Source organism: Anser brachyrhynchus, assembly GCF_964034855.1.
Source record: "Anser brachyrhynchus genome assembly, chromosome: 3".
Taxonomy (NCBI): domain Eukaryota; kingdom Metazoa; phylum Chordata; class Aves; order Anseriformes; family Anatidae; genus Anser; species Anser brachyrhynchus.
In genome coordinates, this window is record NC_137696.1 from 91,514,692 (window position 1) to 91,533,834 (window position 19,143).

Below are 19,143 nucleotides of genomic sequence, written 5' to 3' on the forward strand. Positions count from 1 at the left end.
TGCAATCATGCCGTTGGATTCTCTTCTTTCTCAGTATGGGAAGTACTTAATAGGAAAATGTGCACTGAGTGAAAGTAACAGATATTCTACCGTTACATTTCTGGGCAAAAACCTCAAAAAGGACTTGTATCTTTATCATATTGAGCTAGCTGTTTGAGCTGAAGGAACAGAGGTGGTAAGCAGGCTTTGACTGTCACTCAGACACACGAAAATGTTTGCATCTTTCTCATTCAGCCTTTGTTAACTGAGAATCTGGCAACAGTACTTCTTCCACTCAGGACTTCCTGTTGCAGTAAGAAGTCACTTTGTGCACATGCGCTTTGTAAGGGTAACCCTAAAGTAAATTTTTTGCTACTGCATCTTTCCATGCATCTTCCCAATTTTCTTCCTGGTGGAACTTTTTTGAATTTGCGTGGGGTCCAGATCCAAAGATTCCTATGACTTTATTTATTAATTTATTAATTCACATCATGTCGGTGCACGTAGGCACTTTCTGATTTTGTAACTGACATGTTTGTGGAAATCATTCTTTCCTGGTCTTCTCACATCCTGGACAAGCAAACTTAATGTCATTGAGAGTCTAGACCTCTGAGCGTGATTTAAATGTTATAACCTCTGCCAGACTGATTTCTACATATCAAGTTACAGGAAATTGTGTTACGAATTGGTCATGATAGAGCATGCTCTTCAGACAAAGCAGTATATTCTACTACAACTGGGGCATTCCTCTGACTGTGCTAAAATACCTGTCTCTTAACAGCTAAGACAAGATATTTTTTTTGATATCTCTCTGCCTTGGGTCATTTGTTCAATCATGTTTATTCTGCACTGGAAATCTAATTTGAGTGAACGATGATTTCATGGCTTTATTTTTACTTGTTTAAAGTTAAACTGAGTATGTGAGCTGCCAAGGGGTTTTGCTTGCCAGTAAGTAGTGTTGGGATGTGTAGTACATGTTGCAGTTTGTCTTCTGTTCTCTTTCTCTTTTCTCCTTGTGGTTCAATGTCTTTCTGATTGCACATTGTTGAGATGTGTGTGCCAGCACGGGATAGTGCCATAAGCCTTTTTACATGCAATTTGGACAAAAGAATTCCTCAGTCTTCACTGTCAATGGAAAGCCACCTAGAATAAATTGCAAGCAGGTGGACTGAAAATAAATAATTTTGAGCTTGAAGAATTCAACTTTAGTTCAGCTTTATTTTTTCTATGGGGACATTTTCACATATCTAGCTTTATAATAAGAATATACATGTTTGGCTTCTGGTGTTAAAATATTTGGCAGTCACACAATGTGATAAATATTTTCCTTTTTCTCTTCTTCCTACACCATAGCTCATAAGTCTGTGACACATTTTTCATTATCAGATGCATATACATCAATATATGTAACCTATTTAATACATCTATGCTACGTTCTGCCAAATGTCTACAAGTAGTTATATATTGCCCCTTTTCTCTGCTCTTTAAATGCTCCCCGCCCTCAAACCTGTGGGTTATTCTCCTTGTGAGAATATAGAAAGTGCATACTAGGGGGAAAAAAGTAATTTACTTTTCCCCTTGAAAGTAAGATGAACAGATCATTTTGTAACCTTGTTTGTGCAAAAATGACCATCAATAACATTGTTAAAAATACTTTTGGCAGTTATCTTCTGTATGGTTTTTAATAGGTTCTTTAAAAAATTACAAAATGACTTTGTTTACAGATAGCAGATCAGATGTTCTTTCATAGTGATTATCGGCCCCTTATCCGCGACGCCAACAACTTCGTCCTGGATGAACAGACACAGCAGGCTCCACACCTTATGCCTCCCCCATTTTTGGTTGATGTGGATGGCAACCCTCATCCTGCAAGGTATCAAAGGCTAGTTCCTGGTCGTGAGAACTGCAGGGAGGAACAACTTATTCCTCAGATGGGAGTGACATCTTCAGGTATGGAAAACTTCAGTTCGGTACACCGTAGCCTATGCAGTTGCCTACAGGTGCTCTACGTTCTCCCTCTCACTCTGTTCTTTTTCTTCATTATTGGGACTAGTCATTCACATAACATTGACAGGCTTGACACTGATTGCTTGTGATAGACTATTTTACTTACAGTGTTGTCATCCATCAAGTCAGTCCTAGCTGATGCTACAACATAAGTTAGCTTGGAGCTCATTTCATTATTGAAACAGTAGATGATGTTGAGTGAGCTTTCAATTGATCTCCTTGGGGTAAGACTTCCTACTTCAAAAAGCCTAGGAAATAGACTGATCTTCCACAGATCAGTTGGAATGGATAATACCTACAAGAAGAGAAAAACAAGAGGACACCTGAAACATGCAAAATTTTCTTCCTCTGTAGATGAAGACAGTCATTCAATATAAGCTTTGGTTTGGTTTGAGAGCTCTCAAGGCTTGATGAGAATGCAAAATGTACGACATTCCTCTAAAGTCATATTCTCCATGTGTACTATGTGTGAGGAACATGCATACTATGGGCCAGTGGCTATTGGAAACTGCTTAAATATGGTCCACGTGAGTGGAGATATAAAAAAACAATGCCTACTTATTACGTTTTACTAGTTCAATATCAGTATGAATGAGCAAACAGCGACTGGTGACAGTAGCTGTAAATGTTTTCAAGATAGGCATTGTTTAATATTTGGATATCCTTGAAAACATAGGAAAGCTTTGTGCACCTGTAAATAGTGGCTTATGTATATTCAAGTCTGTGGTATGTCAGATGTTCCAGGAAAGTTAACTGTCAGTGTTGTTCCCAGAAGAGATGTTTATCCTCATTTGTAGACCTGAGGATGACAAGTTGGTGAATATTTACTTCCATAATCATTTTTAAGGAGCATTTCAACATGTCCTCCAAAGTTATAGAAAGAAAGGCTACCTGAGAAGCATTTATAAGAAGGAAAAAAGCCTTTCTGGTGAACATATGCCATGTTTTCTCTCTTAAATTTTCAGCTAATGCCTTTGAAGCAAAATTAGAGTTCCAAGAAATGATTTTACCTCATTGCTACAGTTGCAGCATAGAGCCATGACATTCTTCAGTCCTCCAAATCTGAAAATGTCCTGGGCATGTTCTCCAATATAATATCTTGAAACAAGTCAGACCATGTACACAGACTCAGTATTAAATTTAATGGTGACACATGAGTGCCAGATGATGCCCATAGCATTTTGTTTAACAGCAGGAAGCCATCAGCAGGGCTGACAGAGAGATGGAGAGACAAAGGGTGTTTGTCTACGTCTTTACAGTTTAGCAACAGTATACGCAGTCTTATGCAGAGCTAAACTGTGCTGGTGTATTTCATATATTCCCCTCCACTAAGGAAGCTTCTTGCTCTCAGAGACTTTATTGTGGGATTTGATGGCTCTCCCTCAGAGCACTGGCAATTTATGTCTTGTCAAGAAGTTTTCTGTAGGGGCCTAGAAGAGTAGGGGGAATTCAGATAATCTTGCTCGATTTACTCCTTAGATGTTACCTGAAGATCTTTTAAACCAAATATGTAGGAAAAAATCAAGTTTACACCAGTGTCTTTACTATTTGATCTGTTTGAACTTTGAATTTGTGAAGGCAACATTTCAGAAGCTAGATACTTAAAAAACATTCCTTTTGTCTAGGTAGTAGTTTCTTTAAGATCATTCTTGGGTTATTTATAGTATTTCCCATTATTTTCGTGAGACAGTATGTCTGCTCATAAGATCACCAAATAAATCTGACTGCCTTACTATACAAGTCAGAAAACACCCAGCTGTGGTTATACCAGAGTTCATTCATTGATTTCAAGGTTCTGCTGCTTTGGGGCAGTTGACTTCAACTAAATTAACTTTGAAACTCTGAGAGCATTTAAATATTTACATTCTGTCTGCATAACATCATCTTTTAAGAAATGGCTGCTTCCTTCTAGCCATAATCAAAGGTGTTTATTTCATAGCACAATTGCTGTAGTATCTTGTTCTTGATCTTGCAAAGTTTATACCATGTCTCTTTGGAATGATACTGGGAAAATAATTTCTGTAGCTTGTTTCTTTGAACATTGTCATCCCTCATTACAAAGTTTTTGGAAGTTCTGCTTCTATTGACAAGAGTTCCCTTCCACTCCATTCCACCATGTATTTTGTAATGAGGTATCTGACTTTCTTTTCAAATCAGTGCTGTAATCCTTGCCTTTTTCTCCCATAACTTTTTTTTTGTGAATATAAAAAGAGGTTTTGCATTGTTTATGCTTACATGCTATCTCAAAAGATAGTTTGCTGCACTGAAACAGTATTGTCAGCTTGTAATCCCTTCTTTTAGAACTATTTCCAGTATTTTACTCAAGAGACCTGCCTTAAAGGAGGTTTCCTGGATTGTTCTATGTACCAAAGAAAATCAGCATTACTTACCTGTGTCATCATTCTGCCTCCATGGAACTCAGTCAAGCATTCTGACTGCTTGCAATTCTCTGGTATAGATAATACTGTTGCAATTCAGTTAGACCTTCGTGATGTAGTTCTTTCATTTAAATTTTTACCAAAGTGTTTTGTGGTGCATTTGAGGCAGGCAAAGAGCACATTTGGATAATTTACAATTGACTGAGTTGACAACAGTTGTATTAAGCTTCTGTATCTTGTTTGCACTTGATAAAATTTAAGCCTTTATCAGTAGTTATGTGTGATCACCTTCACCCTGCTCCAGGAAACTTAACACTCTTGATATTAAGAAAAAGTTGTCCAATTTTATAAACAAGAACAAACACAAAAAAGATGTTAAAAATATGCTTTAGCTAGTACTTAAGCATGTGATTATATATTCTACTTGCAAATTGACAAGCTAAAATAAGTGAACAGTTTGTGATAGAAGGTTCTTCAACATTTTGGTGTTATTGTCTTGTGTCTTTACAGGATTGAATCAAGTTCTTAGTCAACAAGCAAATCAAGAAGTTAGTCCGTTGGATAGCATGATTCAAAGACTTCAGCAAGAGCAGGATCAGAGACGTTCTGGGGAGGCAGGAACTAGTAGTACCAGCCGGATAAGCAGAGGTAAATTACGTAAGGAGAGGGTGTTCTGTTTTTTCAACGGAACCAGCTGACAATTGCAAAATGTAAATCACATATTATTGTGCACGACTTTCTTCAACTACTAGAAAGTAGGTACAGGATGACAGAAAATCATTCAGTTTTCCCATCTATTATTTTTTCTTCTGCAAAATCTCAGAATTATTAACATTACAAATTTATCTTTCTTAAAGTTATTGTATGCTCGCTCAAGGAACTTGCAGTAACTGTGTTCCCTTAGACTTAACCACTCTGCTGCTTAATCTGGAATTGGTCATCTGTTTGAGGGAAACCTGAATTATCTCAAATAAGAAAATAGGGAGAAAAAGGGAAAGATCAACTTGTTTCTCAGTACAGCTATTTCATGCTTTAATATCTTGCAGTAGATTACAGGGTAGTCTTCAATGCTTTAAAAAAAAAAATCATGGTTGGTAATCTATCCAAGTAAGTAAGAATAACGTTTGTGAAAAGTGTGAAAAAATGTTGAAATCTTTGCTATAATTGTAGATGTTTGGAGGAACTTGAATGTTCTGTTGTTGTGGTTGGTTGGTTGTTTCTAATACTTCTCAATGTTGTGGCTTTGGGTTTTTTTGAAGGTAGAAGATAGTTTGAGGAGTATGTGAATGGAGTGAGATAGCCCACAGTTCTATAAAATGGGTCCAGAGTGCATTAGCACTGGTCAGCTTCTTGTAAACATTTTCAAAAGCATTTTTAAACAGCAATGAACCAATGAAATATTTGCTTCACTTGAGTGTTGATGCATCTGCTCCTTTTATTTATATATATATATATATATATATATCTTTTAATGGAGTACTGCAGCCCTATACATATTCCAGTGTGCACATTTTAGAAGTTATAGGAAATGCTGAAATAGTTAATTTAATATTTGCCTTCTTCTGAAGTGATATGTTAGGTTAAATACTTCTTTTTTCTTCTGAGTTTTTCTTTTTAATTGTTGCCCGTAAAATTTCCATTTGAGTACAGCTATCACTTCTTGACATTTTAGGATCTGTAAGTTCTACCTCTGAAGTTCATTCACCCCCAAATATAGGATTAAGACGTAGTGGACAAATTGAAGGTGTGCGTCAGATGCACAGTAATGCACCAAGAAGTGAAATAGCCACTGAACGGGACCTTGTCGCTTGGAGTCGAAGGGTTGTAGTGCCTGAACTATCTTCTGGTGTGGCCAGGTAAACATAGGCCCAGTTTGCAGTGAATTTTAATTTGGTGAATTTTGTTAAATTGAACGGTTTTGAAAGTCACTTTGTCACAGCATTATTTGTGTGGTATTTACCTGTTCTCTGGTCTCATAATTCTTACAAAATCTGTTTGCATGTCATTTGTAACACCTTCAATTTACACAAGTCATGCAAATAAAAAATAACCATTTAATAAATGACAGAGTAATTTAACTTGTATATGCAGCGGAATCTAATTGCCTAAATGTTTTCAGATTTGTGGCTTAAGATTATGGTATGTTTTAACTGCATTTGTTTCTGACATTTTAAACTGGAACACTGACACATGGCATTAAGTGCCAGAGATGAATTTTGATTTTTCAAACCTGAAATAACTTTATTTTGTTCAGTAACATTGTCTTGTGATGAATACTTATATCAATAAGGCAAAAAAACCCTACTAGTTGTACTCAGACTGCTCTAGCTTTTTGAAACAAGATTGAAATTCTTAGATAACCAAGGGTTTTTGTGAATGCTTAAAATTTTGGAAATCTTTTTAAGAGAGGACAGTTACTGTCCTAAGACACAATGCTGGTGTATAAACATGCAGATTTTCTTTAGATTTAAAGTTGGTATCTTGTAAATAAACAAGAAAGAGTACTTTTCAATTATATGTTTTAGATACTCTGTGAATATTTCTCAAGAAAATTGCTTTCGAATGTAGAGTCATGGCTTTGGGAATAGTTAAGTCAGATGTCCTTTGAACAGAACACAACCATGTATTCAGTGCTTGCCACTTGAAATCTTTCTTTGTTCAGAAAGGGTATTTGAAGCCAAATTCTGTCTCTAAAGAAAGAAACTACTGTTCAAAGCACGTCATAACCATTGAACATTTATTCTGTGATTTGTAAGAGATTCTGTCAGTGGTAGTGTTTTTGCTTTAAAGTTAACATCTTAATTTTCTATTTTCAGTAGGCAGGAAGAATGGAGAACAGCAAAGGGAGAAGAAGAAGTAAGGGTGTATCGATCAGAAGAGAAAAGAAAACATGTAATGAGTCACATTCAGAGAGAGAACAAAATACCTACTTTCTCTAAGGTAAATAGTCATTTGTACTGTATCACAGTAAGAAGCATAAAAATAAATTGAATTTCATAGGCCACGTGAATTTATATTACTCTTCTCAGTTTTAAATTTGAAAAACGGGTGCAGGAATTTGTTTACCTCTCCAGATTGAGGACACATGTTTATACTGATGTTTCACTATGTTCTAAATAAATTGGGATTGCTCTTAGAAGCCCCTGAAGTGGGGACCCTGTAAATCTAGCTTTGGGAACATGTTTTGCTGTAGGCTGGCTGTCACTGTTGATCACTACATCCTAATGCTGTTATCTAGTGTTCGACATGTTCTGTGGAAAGGTTCAATTAAAACTTAAGTCATAGTTCTTTAATTCATTTAAATACTTTCCCCATTACAAATAAAGATGTAGGTATTTATTTTTATGGGATTTCTAAGTCATGTTTTTTGCTGGATCTGGAGGGCATTTTTCAAAAAAGAGGAAAACAGGATAGATAAAATAGATAGAAGGGAATGCATTGTACTAAAAATGAAACTGTCATCTTAACTGACTTGATGTTTTCATATAACCTATAAAAAATTAATCTTTCATTATACTGGTAAGAAAATATGAAGGATATACATTCCATATTTACGAAAATCTTTTTATGTCTTGTTTATTAAAACAAATTTTTATCTATGCATCATATGCATATCTGTGCTTTTCTAGCTAAATAACGAGCCAGATTGTGTAATTTAAGAAGTAAATGTTAAACAACTTTGAAAGGAGAACCCATGCTTTGGCTTTTGTAGTACACTTACTCAAGATGAGACTTTTCAACCCTTAATTAGAACCTTAGTAAAATTTGTGCCTCCAAGAATGCCTGCATGTTGTCTGTTGAAAAGTAAAAATCACAGGATTCAAGGTGAAAAAATTTAAGACATTTTTAATTTTTAAAATTAAAAACAAGTGCCCTAGATTTGAATGATTTTAAATATGAAAATATTTTTATTTAAATAAATATAGCTTGTTTTATTTATCTGCCAGTTTTTGTACACAGAAGAGTGAAGCTCTTTGTCCTTTATTGTTTTGGACGTGGCCATGGCAGAGCCAATGGGTGGGTTACCAGGGTACCATAAACGTGGTAACTCTTTCTTTCTGTCAGGAATAATAGAAGAGGGCCCTCACAAATTTAGATTTTAAGAAAGTTGTTTGTTGAATTGAAGGGATGTATTTTGGTGTTGAATTACAGACTTTCTTCAGTGTATTTAAACAGTTGCATTGCTCAAGAGTTTTCCCCTTTTCTTGAGCTACAGCTCAATTAAAAAATCCTTCCTGCTCTGTGAATTCCTACCAGCTTACCCTTAAATTTCTCATTGGGTTATAGTTCTCCTAAAATATCACTGGGACATAAAAAATAGCAGAGTAGACTAGTTGGTCCAGCATTTCAGTTTCAGCAATTGCTTTTATTACATCTTTGAAACAAAGAAAACAAACTTAATGTGGATGTTCTTTTAAAGAACTTTCCTCAGATAATTTTTTTTTTTAGTCTCCTAAATTTAAAGGCAGCACTGAACTCTTTGGATTCCCATATTTTCTTTGTGGATCTTTGTACCCTTAAAATCCTAAAGAGTGGAAACTAGCATAGGAAAACCTTTCTTCATTTTCTTATGTTGACCCAGAGAAGAGTGTGCCCTTCGTTTATCTCTGATCTGAAAGATCTCTGATCTGGATTCTATGCCCTGAACATAAGGTTAAGATAACTTGGTAACAAATCCTTCAGTGGCTTCCCACCTTTGTTCTGAGGAAATAGAAAACAGTCAAGGTCTCTGCACTCGAGTGTGTGAATACGTTTTCCATACAGTAAGTGTTGGTGAATTCAGTAACTAAAGATGTTTAAATAAATTCTTCTTAAACCATAAGGATACGTGATAGCATCGTCGAAGAGAAAACTCATACTCTTAATTCGTTTATTCATTCTTAAAGCTCTCTTTTTGGAGGACTTGGGTTGGTGAGAAGCTTACTAATAATTAAAATTCCTTGAGATAAGTCCTAGAGGGATTTGCAAATGAGTACGTATCAAATGATATCATAGAAACATAGAATGGTTTGGGTTGGAAGGGACCTTAAAGACCATCCAGTTCCAACCCCCCTGCCATGGGCAGGGACACCTCCCACCAGACCAGGCTGCCCAAAGCCCCATCCAGCCTGGCCTTGAACACCTCCAGGGATGGGGCGTCCACAGCTTCTCTGGGCATCCTGCTCCAGTGCATCACCACCCTCAAAGTGAAGAATTTATTCCGAATATCTAATCTAAACCTACCCTCTTTTATTCTAAATCCATTCCCATTTCTCCTATCCCTACACTCCCTGACAAAGAGTCCCCCCCCAGCCTTTCTGTAGGCCCCTTTTAGGTACTGGAAGGCCTCTGTAGGGTCTACATGGAGCCTTCTCTTCTCCAGGCTGAACAACCCCAGCTCTCTCAGCCTGTCTTCATAGAAGAGGTGCTCCAGCCCCATGATCATCCTCATGGTCCTCCTCTGGACTCATTCTAATTCTTTGTTGTCCTTCTTGTGCTGGGGGTCCTAGAGCTGAATGCAGCACTCCACGTGGGGTCTCACGAGAGCAGAGTAGAGGGGGAGAATCACCTCCCTCACCCTGCTGGCCACGCTACCTTTGATGCAGCCCAGGATACGGTTGGCTTTCTGGGCTGCAAGCGTACATTGCCAGCTCATGTTGAGCTTCTCGTGAACCAGCACCCCCAGGTCCTTCTCCTCAGGACAGCTTTCAATCCGTTCTCCACCCAGCCTGTATTTGAGCTTGGATTGCCCCAGCCCAGTTGCCGATGGCCTCTAGAGGGCCCTGCCAACCTCACTCATTCTGTGATTCTGTGAAATAAAAACTGCTTTATGCACTAACAGCTTGGGGGTATTTTATTTGTCATCCAGGGGAGAACTCAGTCAGTGAAGAATGTTAAGATTGAGTAAAGTTTTATATCGACAACTTCAGTAATGAAAGCATATCTCTCCAGAAAAGTAAGAATGGACATTCATTACAGACAAATTTAAGTTCCAGAGAACTGGTTCTGGTTGGGTAGAAGCATTTAAATAGCCTATCTAGTCAGTAATTAAAACAATTACATAGACTATTTGGCAAACTGATGTTTCTCATCATAATGTTTCAATCACAATGTTGGAAAAATCATATACAGACCCCCAAAAACATCAGAATTTCCTTTCTTTGTCTCAAAGAGGCTGTGAGCATCTGTTGATGTTGAGGTTCTGTTACTGGACACATTTGTGACTGTTGCCATTTGACTTGCTAGTAAAGGCTAATTCCTGTTGTCTTGAGGAAAGACGAACAACTCTCAGAGAGTAGATCCTGCTGGTGAAGAAATGCTATGAAATTTTTCTAGCTTTAGCTTCTCAAAATCACTGTAACCCTGTATAAAATCACAGCAAATCTGTGCTTCCTGGTAGACTCAAGGGTCTTAAGGACAGTAGAATTCAGTTCTCTAATGTGGAAGTTGTTCAGACACCAGTGAGTTTCCAGGGTATCAACTGATCCTTCATAAATGGTGTTAACAAGTCCCTCAGCTCCGTCCAGATGACACATTTGTCCCTTTCAAATACAGGGAATACCATTATTTGTATTTCACAGAAAAACCGTTCTGACAGGAGCTGTAATTTCTAATGTACCTATAGATGTGCTCTAATATTGAGTGGAAGCCTTGGATATGGTACAAGGTACTTGTCAGCATGTATGACTTCATCAAAGTATACAGAGAGAGAGAAAGTGATGATTGAGCCTCAAATCATAGGTAATCTTGGCTTTATTTTCAAACTTCCCATTAGAGTTAAGAGTGCAATTTCAAGATCTTTCTTCAGGGTATATACTGAAAAAAGAAACGTATCAGTTGTGTTTCCTCAGTCATTGTTGCAGAGTTTGGTGATGAATTCCATTTTGCCAGAAAAGCTTATAATACCTCCTCTTTCCAGTCAAACCTTCATACTCTACCCTACTGCCACTCAACTACCACCGAATAAATGAGAATCTGCCTGACCTACAGCTTCTAATCATGTTTTGATAAAGCTGTGTTGAGTAGGAGTGATGTTAAGTTACATTTTTTGGCAAGATGCGAAAGATATATCCCTTTTGGTCCCTTTCCTGGTCCCTGCTTGAGCAGGGCAGCTGCACAAGATCAGCTCCAGAGGTGCCTTCCAACCTCAACCTTTCAGTGATTGTGTCATGGATAACATTTTTTTAAAAAAAATCTTGTTTTGATACTGTATCTTTCCAAAATCAGTCTGTTAGTCTTTGGCATCACCACAGTGCAATATGTATACAGTGATGTTACTTGCTTTGATAGGCACTTCCCTGTGTGGGAGTGATTTACTTATTTTTTGTGAACCTCTGAACTGCCAAAAGAGAAGAACTCTTTCCAAAACCAAACAGCAGTGCAAAGCACCTCAGTTTTTCGGGGAATCCATAGTTCCAGTGTAAGTAGTGTAAAGCTATATTTATAATAACCATTTGAGAAATCTTACTTCTGAATAGAAGTGTGGGTGTACAACTTTAGAGGCTTTATTTCTAGAAAGAAGACAAAAATAGTGTAGTTGTAATGTAGCTTCTGCAAAATGCATCCTTGCTATTATAAACAGTACTGGACTGGTTGGTTTCACTGCGTTTATGTGATCCCATTTGTGTTGTCTTTGCTTCCTCACGCAGCGTTTCATGATGCTAGAAGCTGGATGGGCTTTACAAAAAAGCAGTGATTCCCAGCGAGTGTTCTATGAAAGTAGCAGAAGCAAGTTGTTGTAATGTTGGCTTTTGTGTCCTGTCTGCTTCAGCAATCAATCTTGAGAGCTTGACAAGAAGTGAGCAGCCCCAGAAGGCTGGGGTGCAGAACATACTGTGTGGTGGGCTCAGCAGCTAGTCTTAGGGCTGCCTTAAAGCTGTTCTGAGTAAGGTCAAAGCAGCTTGAGGAGATCTGCAATGTGCTGCCAGTTTGAATCCAGAAGAAGGAATGCCCTAGGTTTCAAAAGTGTGGGCAATCTTGAAATGCTGATTACTTGAGCAATCCTGATAGAAGTGTCTTCCTGTAGCTGTGCTGTCAGCTTTTCAGGAAGAGGACACTGGTGACTTCCCCAGTTTTCACTGGACAGAACAAAAGAAATAGAGATCTCACTTTTGAGAGCATACAGCAGTGCGTGTTGGTCCTATGCGCTTCGGTGAAAACTGTAGTGTAATTGCACAGATCTATCCAGGTGAAGAGGCGCAGTCATTCCTGAAAAAGGCATGCATCTTTCAACGTGGAGAGTGGGAGAAGAGCTGTAACCGTCAGTCTTCTTCATTCAGCTTAGGAAAACCAAATCTTAGACACAGCTGCTTAGCCAAGCTTTACTACAGTTTTCAACAGAAAGTAGTTTTTGGTTTTGGTGAGAAAATTTAACATTATGAAGCAACTTCCATCATTTGGGACAGGAAAGATCTCACTGCTCCAGAAGAAAAAATGTAAGAGGAGTAGGTACAAGCAACTTATCCTACTAGAATGCTCAGATAATATCAGCACCTTTCTGTGGTCTGTTCCAGTTCTTTTTGCTTCATCTCTGGTGTTGTTTATTCAAACATATCAGCACTTAATAGATATCTGAGATTTCCCTTCCAGAAGAATTAGAGCACTGGGGAAGGATACCATGTTGTGTGGTATCATCTAGGAAAGTATACAGAAGCTATTTCAGTGGGACTGACCAAGTCCAAAATTCAAGTACGCATGCCAAAAAAAATTAAACAGAACTATTGAAATTGAGATCATAGTGCTTAGATTTTTGTAAGGGTGGGGGACAGGATTACATTCAAGTATTAAGAGCAAGTGTTTGCGTTACATATTCTAAACTTTGTAAGAATTCAGATTCTTTACAACTGACTTGCATTCAATTGAACTCTTCTGTGCATCATCTTACCATTTAAAGGCCATTTCTTGTCATACAGGGACGACTAAGGGATGCATTACTGTATGGTCTCTCTCTTCTAACACCCTTCAGGTGCAATATAACACATGCTAGAGCTCTCTGTAGGAGTTCCCTTTCTGCTGGGCATTTTCATTAGTGTAATTTTGAGCTGTTATAAACCCTTAGCAGCCTATTGGTTAACTCTCTATGTACCTTGTTGGGAATGATGAGTATTAATGATTAAGATACAAATTTATTATTAATATTTGGGAATAAATTTTAATTTGCCCAGAATATACTGAACTACTTGGTGCTTATATTCAGATACTCATGCATGTGTTTTATTCATCAGCTTTAGTTGTGGACTTGTGACTTGTTTTGATTTTTCTAATGTTGAAACTTGCATCCTTTTGCTACTGCAAAAGTTGCTTCCTCCAGTACTACTGCTAAATAAAATTCTATGTATTAGTAAAAAAGTATACTCGAAAATGATCTGTATTGTTTTTCATGTCTTCACAGAACCATTCTCATGATCATTTACTAGACACTAGTGACTCAAGAAAACAGCAAGCTAACCAGCACAACTACCGTACAAGATACGCATTAGAAGAAACTGCACGACCTCCTGAAGAGTTAGAAAATGGACACAGTTCCTCAGATGTAAGATCCTTAGTCATAAGGCAGTCTTATAAATTCCATTTCTATTTGTTAAGCTTCTGCTTCAGCTAATTGAACTTAGTTCTTAGTTGAAACTCAGGTTACATTTTCATTGTGGGCTTTCTTTCATCTCTTTAAAAGTAGATGTTGGGTCATGTTTCAAAAGCTGTTGCATGTGTTTAGTTTTGCCTAAAAAAAAAAATCAACAAATGGGATTTTGCAAAAGCATTTTGCAAAGTCAATGTGTGTGGTGTTAAATCTTTCCTAGATATGTGAGCGTAATCAGTATGGCCTGTATAGTTTGTCAGCATGGTCACCTGCTCTAGGTGGCCCTGCATGAGCAGGGTGGTTGGACAAGATGACCTCCAGAGGTCCCTTCCAGCCTGTGCTTCTGTGAGGTAGCTACAGTGGAGAAATGAGTATTTAAGGTTTGTCCTAATTTTCATTTGATAGTAATTGAAAAGATGGAGAAATACCACATTTAAAAAGTTTGGAAATCATTTTTCAAAAGGTAAGCCAGCCTTTTTAAATGGAGATTGAGAAGCACTTACGGTTCCATTGCCTATATCTTCAAAAATGTTGCTCTCCATTGTGCATCTCTCCAGGCATAGATACTTTATTTCTTTTCATTTAGTCTGTTAAAGTAAAGTGAATATCTGCAAATTAAAATGTCTTTTAACAATGTAAAACTTTTCTAATGCTCTGTGTTTATAAGATATGCAAAGCCTAGAAGAGTCTTAATCATTTCTGAATTCTGAAGAAAACGCATTGTCTTTCCCTCTCCCTACCTTTTCCCTCTCCTCCCCACTCCTTTTTTAGGAAGGAGAAGTAGTTGTTGCCAGTGGTGGAACATCAGAAGATGATGAAAGAGCATGGCACAGCGATGGCAGTTCTAGGTAAGTGACAATATGCCTTACAAAGTCCTGCTTATAAATTTTAAATATTCTTGTCTTCTCTGTAAACAATTAAGTAATAACTAAAACATGTACATTTAGAAGATGACAAAGAACTTAAAACTTTCAGGATTTCATTTTCATCTGTATTATCAATTAACTAAAATTCAGGAAATGTTTCATCCTTGTTTGCCAGCCGCAGAAGTACTTCCCATTGGTTTTGCAGGAAGGTTGTGCTTTGCAGGCATGTTTCAGGCCTGTAATAGTAGATTCCTGTGACTTCCTCTACTGGCCCTTGGTTTGAAATTAAAGCAAAGATTGAAGTAGTTTCAACCCATTCTTTGTTTCTTCCTGAGCAGATATTCTTTGTTAATATTTGTTCAAAGTTCTTCAAAGACAGGAGTCATGAGAACAATATCCAGGCTTTAAAATGTATCATCTTGAACTGACCAAGTAAATTTAAGATTTATTAGTTATACTAAAAGATGCTTCTTACAAGATTGAATGATTTCAAGTCTTTTGTTTTACTACCATTTAACTTGTAGTTAGAATATAGGTTTTTAGGAAGCGTTTTTAAACAAATTATAGTTATCTAGACTGTTAACTCTAATCATGGATTGGATCATATTATATAAACTTATGTACTCTGAATAGCTTTTTAACTTCTGCTTTTTAATATCTTTTTATCTTTTGCATGTCATACATAGTGACTACTCTAGTGATTATTCTGACTGGACAGCAGATGCAGGAATCAATCTGCAACCACCAAAGAAAATTCCTAAACTTAAAACAAAGAAAGCAGAAAGTAGTTCAGAAGATGAGGAAGGACCTGAAAAACAAAAGAAGCAAATTAAAAAGGAAAGGAAGAAAGGCAGTGAGGAGAAAGATGGACCATCAACATCACCAAAGAAGAGGAAACCCAAAGAGAGAAAACAAAAGGTTAGATGTACTTTGTATATTAAAGGATGTTCACTCTTACTGTCTTAGACAAAGTTAGATGACTGATTCGGTTATGTATGCAACTTAATATTGCGTAATTTGAAAACATGTCTTTTACTAGTCTTTAGTGACTCTTGTAAGTGATGATAGATTCTTGTACTTATATGCTTTCTAAATATAAGACATTTCACCTACGGGACATTTTTGATGTCCTTAATGCCATGTTATCTCAGACCAGATATTCCTTTTATAGGGATATACTGAGTATTGGTGTAACATGTGCCTGTTTTTTTCAGCTGTAGTTGACAGTCTCCTCAGTTTATTACTTCTTTTTAAGACTGAGCAATCATGTCTCTTTTTTTTTTTGTCAATTCAATCGTGTGATATTTGCACAAGAGTACAGGGGTTTTTTTCTTTGGTAGGGCAGACTCAAACATGCTTACTCTGACAGGGAGAGAGTTTGGAGAGAGATGATATAAAAAGCTTTTATAAGCCTGTAAGTGGTTTAGAAACAAATATATACGGAATGATTTCCTTCCTTATTTTGTTGCAGGGAAACCTCCAACAACAGGCATGAAACTCAAAAAAGATCCTTTCCCTATTCTACTCCTACCCCCCAAAACCAAACCTGAAACCAAACTTGAGTATAGAATCTGGTTATGGAGCTGATTAGTAAGGGATTTAGTAGAGTTTCAGAAATTACTAGACAAATTCATGGGGATTAGTCTCTTCCTTATTGAGTATGATTATTAACTGTGGTGGCCTGAGTTCAGGCTCGGCTTTGAGAAGGTTGTAAACTGCTGATTAATGTGTGAAATTGTAACAAGGGAGGAATTTGTTTCTTATTTCCTTCCCATGATTCACCAATGAGCTAGACAGAATTAGCTCTGACATTACATCATTTTTTCACAAGACAGACCTGTCTGAACCTGAAAATCCATAACGCGTTTCTTTATTAGTGATTTATTACACTGGAAAGGTTCTGTTTTGATTTTTTGTTGTTGTTTTTAATTGTGTGTATGCTTTTTCCTGCGATAAATTCCAGTGGTGTGCTCAAAGCAGGTCCCATCCTGGTGAAACCATGTTTGAATTTGTGCCCTGGAATGACATCTGGAGTATTATATTTGCAGTCTGGTGGTGCAGGGTCTTCTGTCAGTGGCCGTGTAGCTTTCTGTACACGTACAAGGTTCTGTTAAGAATTCTAAAGCAACCTTGCTTGGATGGTTGTGCAGAAACCTTTATTTACCTAATCCAGGTCATTTCCACATGCTTTACCTCTGTGTACACTCATTAATCTATTTCTCCCCATTTTACAGAGTTCCTTAATGGGAGGAAACTGTATAGTTGTAGTGTCTTGTGGGCCAAGGCAACCATGTGATTATCTCACTAGTTAGACTCTTTTTCAGCCTAAGACACGTTATCTCACTAGTTAGATCAAGCTTGATCAAAAATAGTTTTCAGTACTCCTGAGATGCCTGATTGTTTGTTGCCTGTTATATTTGAGGGATGGAGGTTTGAAACATACCTTTAATAAGGAGAAGGAATGGGAAAGGTAACTGTAGAACCTGTTCTCTGCTTACTGAATCTTGTTGCTAAATACACATTTGTGATTATGGCTTCTGAATACAAAAAGGTAAAAAACGAAGATATGCATGCAATTTTTAGATCATATTTAACAATTTTTGTTGTAGTCTTTCAATATTTTGTCTAATTGGTTAAAAATAATGATGTATTTCAGTTTTATTTTTCTGGGCATGAGTTGTAATTCTTAAATTCAATCTTGAATGCAAAAGATTGATATTTAAAAACAACTTAGTTCTTTAGATTATTTTTTTTTTGGTCTTGTTGTTTTTACTGTAAGCTGTACTTAAGATTTATTTTCACACTTTCCTTTTTACTTTAAATATATTAAAGGAATGGCAGTCAATTTTTTAAAAAGCACTTCCCAAAACATAGGAATTCCCCAAATGTTATTTTTTTCTCATATTAATCTTCTGTGTGCATTTTCTTTAGAGGCTGGCCGTAGGAGTTCTGGCAGAAAATGGTTTGACACTGGAAGAATGGCTGCCTTCAGCATGGATTACAGACACTGTTCCTCGTCGATGTCCATTTGTACCGCAGATGGGGGATGAGGTATTGTAGTTTTTCCTCTGTGTTCTTCCTTCCTTCAGCTTGTTTTTGTCTTTTTTTTGTCTTTGTCTTTGCATTTTTTTCCAGAAATTTAGTACCACTTATTATTGGAATATTTTGGATTTTCTTCAAAACATTCTTTGATCAGGATGAAGTCTGCATTTGCTTCAAATAGTCTTTCCCATACTTAAAAAATGTTCTGCACACAATGGTGCTTTGACCTTTGTCTTCCTTGCTGTTACAGTAACATTCCTTCTTGTACTATATTCAGTGTGTGACTTAGGGCACACTTATACAAGCTGAGATGCTTTAGTACAACTAGGCCTTTGTGGTAGAGCATCTTGTACCTTGAAGAATACGTATGAAATTAAATACAAATTTAAGTATTGTTTGGAAAACTTCTGTTTGGGACTTGAAGTAAAAACTGGGAATGAAACCTTTTTAAAGAAGAGAGAAAGAAAAAAGTGATGGTGGTGTTTTTTTAAAAACTTCGTTTAATCTGAAAACAAGCTGTGATGCTGTTCTTTTTCACATACATGGCTGATGCCAGAAAACTTCTGCTAGTCTCTTAAGTCAGAAAACCACAAGAATAATTTTGTATATATACATTTTACTTGAACTAAACTAAAAACGTTTTGTAAACATGGCTCAGATGTCTCAGAATACAATATCAAAAGGACACTCACCAATTTCTATTTTGGAATATATGAAATGTGAGCAGTATGGTGAATTTCATGAATAAGTATTATCAAATAGAAAGTAATATTGAACACCAGAGCCTGTGCATGTTTCCTAAATTCCCGCAGGTTAAAGTAAGAGGAAATAGCTGGCTTATTCTGTAATGTGTAGTCTGTTGGCTCTTCGGGGAGCAGTGTGTTTCTGAGGTACTAAACAGAGTTCTTGTGTAGGTCAGATCTTTAGAACATAGTTGGAGAAATACTTGACTTGGTGGCAAAGTTGGTTAATTTTGCTCCTGAGCTGCAGCCATTTGTTGGTATCACCTTAGAAACTGAATGGAGAGCAGTGGTTGCATGTACAATAAGTTTTGCATTTGCTTTTACTGGACAACCTCACTGATGCAGTTTGCAGCATAACTAAGCAAGAATTATGTTCGCATCATTAGTGAGCAAGGGAAATAGGAACTCAAGTTAGAGTTGCAATGGAGAACATGCTTACGTACTTATACCCTCCAGCAAACATGTTTTGGAGACTGTGCTGTTCAAAAGATCAAATCCAAACAAATACATTTGGTGCCTGATAGCATCTGGATACAGTGAAGCAGCCAGGGATTTATCTGTACCACATTACC

The 19,143-nt window shown here is 37.0% G+C and overlaps 1 protein-coding gene across 2 annotated transcripts in view; it reads left to right on the forward strand.

The window, feature by feature from the left end:
- PHIP (PHIP subunit of CUL4-Ring ligase complex) overlaps positions 1 to 19,143 on the forward strand; it is a 115,175-nt gene that overhangs the window by 66,222 nt on the left and 29,810 nt on the right. The window contains exons 17-24 of one of the 2 annotated variants that reach the window (XM_080585979.1): positions 1,704 to 1,929; positions 4,875 to 5,012; positions 6,037 to 6,220; positions 7,181 to 7,304; positions 13,735 to 13,875; positions 14,692 to 14,768; positions 15,473 to 15,704; positions 17,718 to 17,837. In XM_080585979.1, the coding sequence (XP_080442105.1) occupies positions 1,704 to 1,929; positions 4,875 to 5,012; positions 6,037 to 6,220; positions 7,181 to 7,304; positions 13,735 to 13,875; positions 14,692 to 14,768; positions 15,473 to 15,704; positions 17,718 to 17,837 (1,242 nt within the window). The remainder of the gene's footprint in view (positions 1 to 1,703; positions 1,930 to 4,874; positions 5,013 to 6,036; positions 6,221 to 7,180; positions 7,305 to 13,734; positions 13,876 to 14,691; positions 14,769 to 15,472; positions 15,705 to 17,717; positions 17,838 to 19,143) is intronic. The other variant, XM_080585980.1, reaches the window with a different exon arrangement.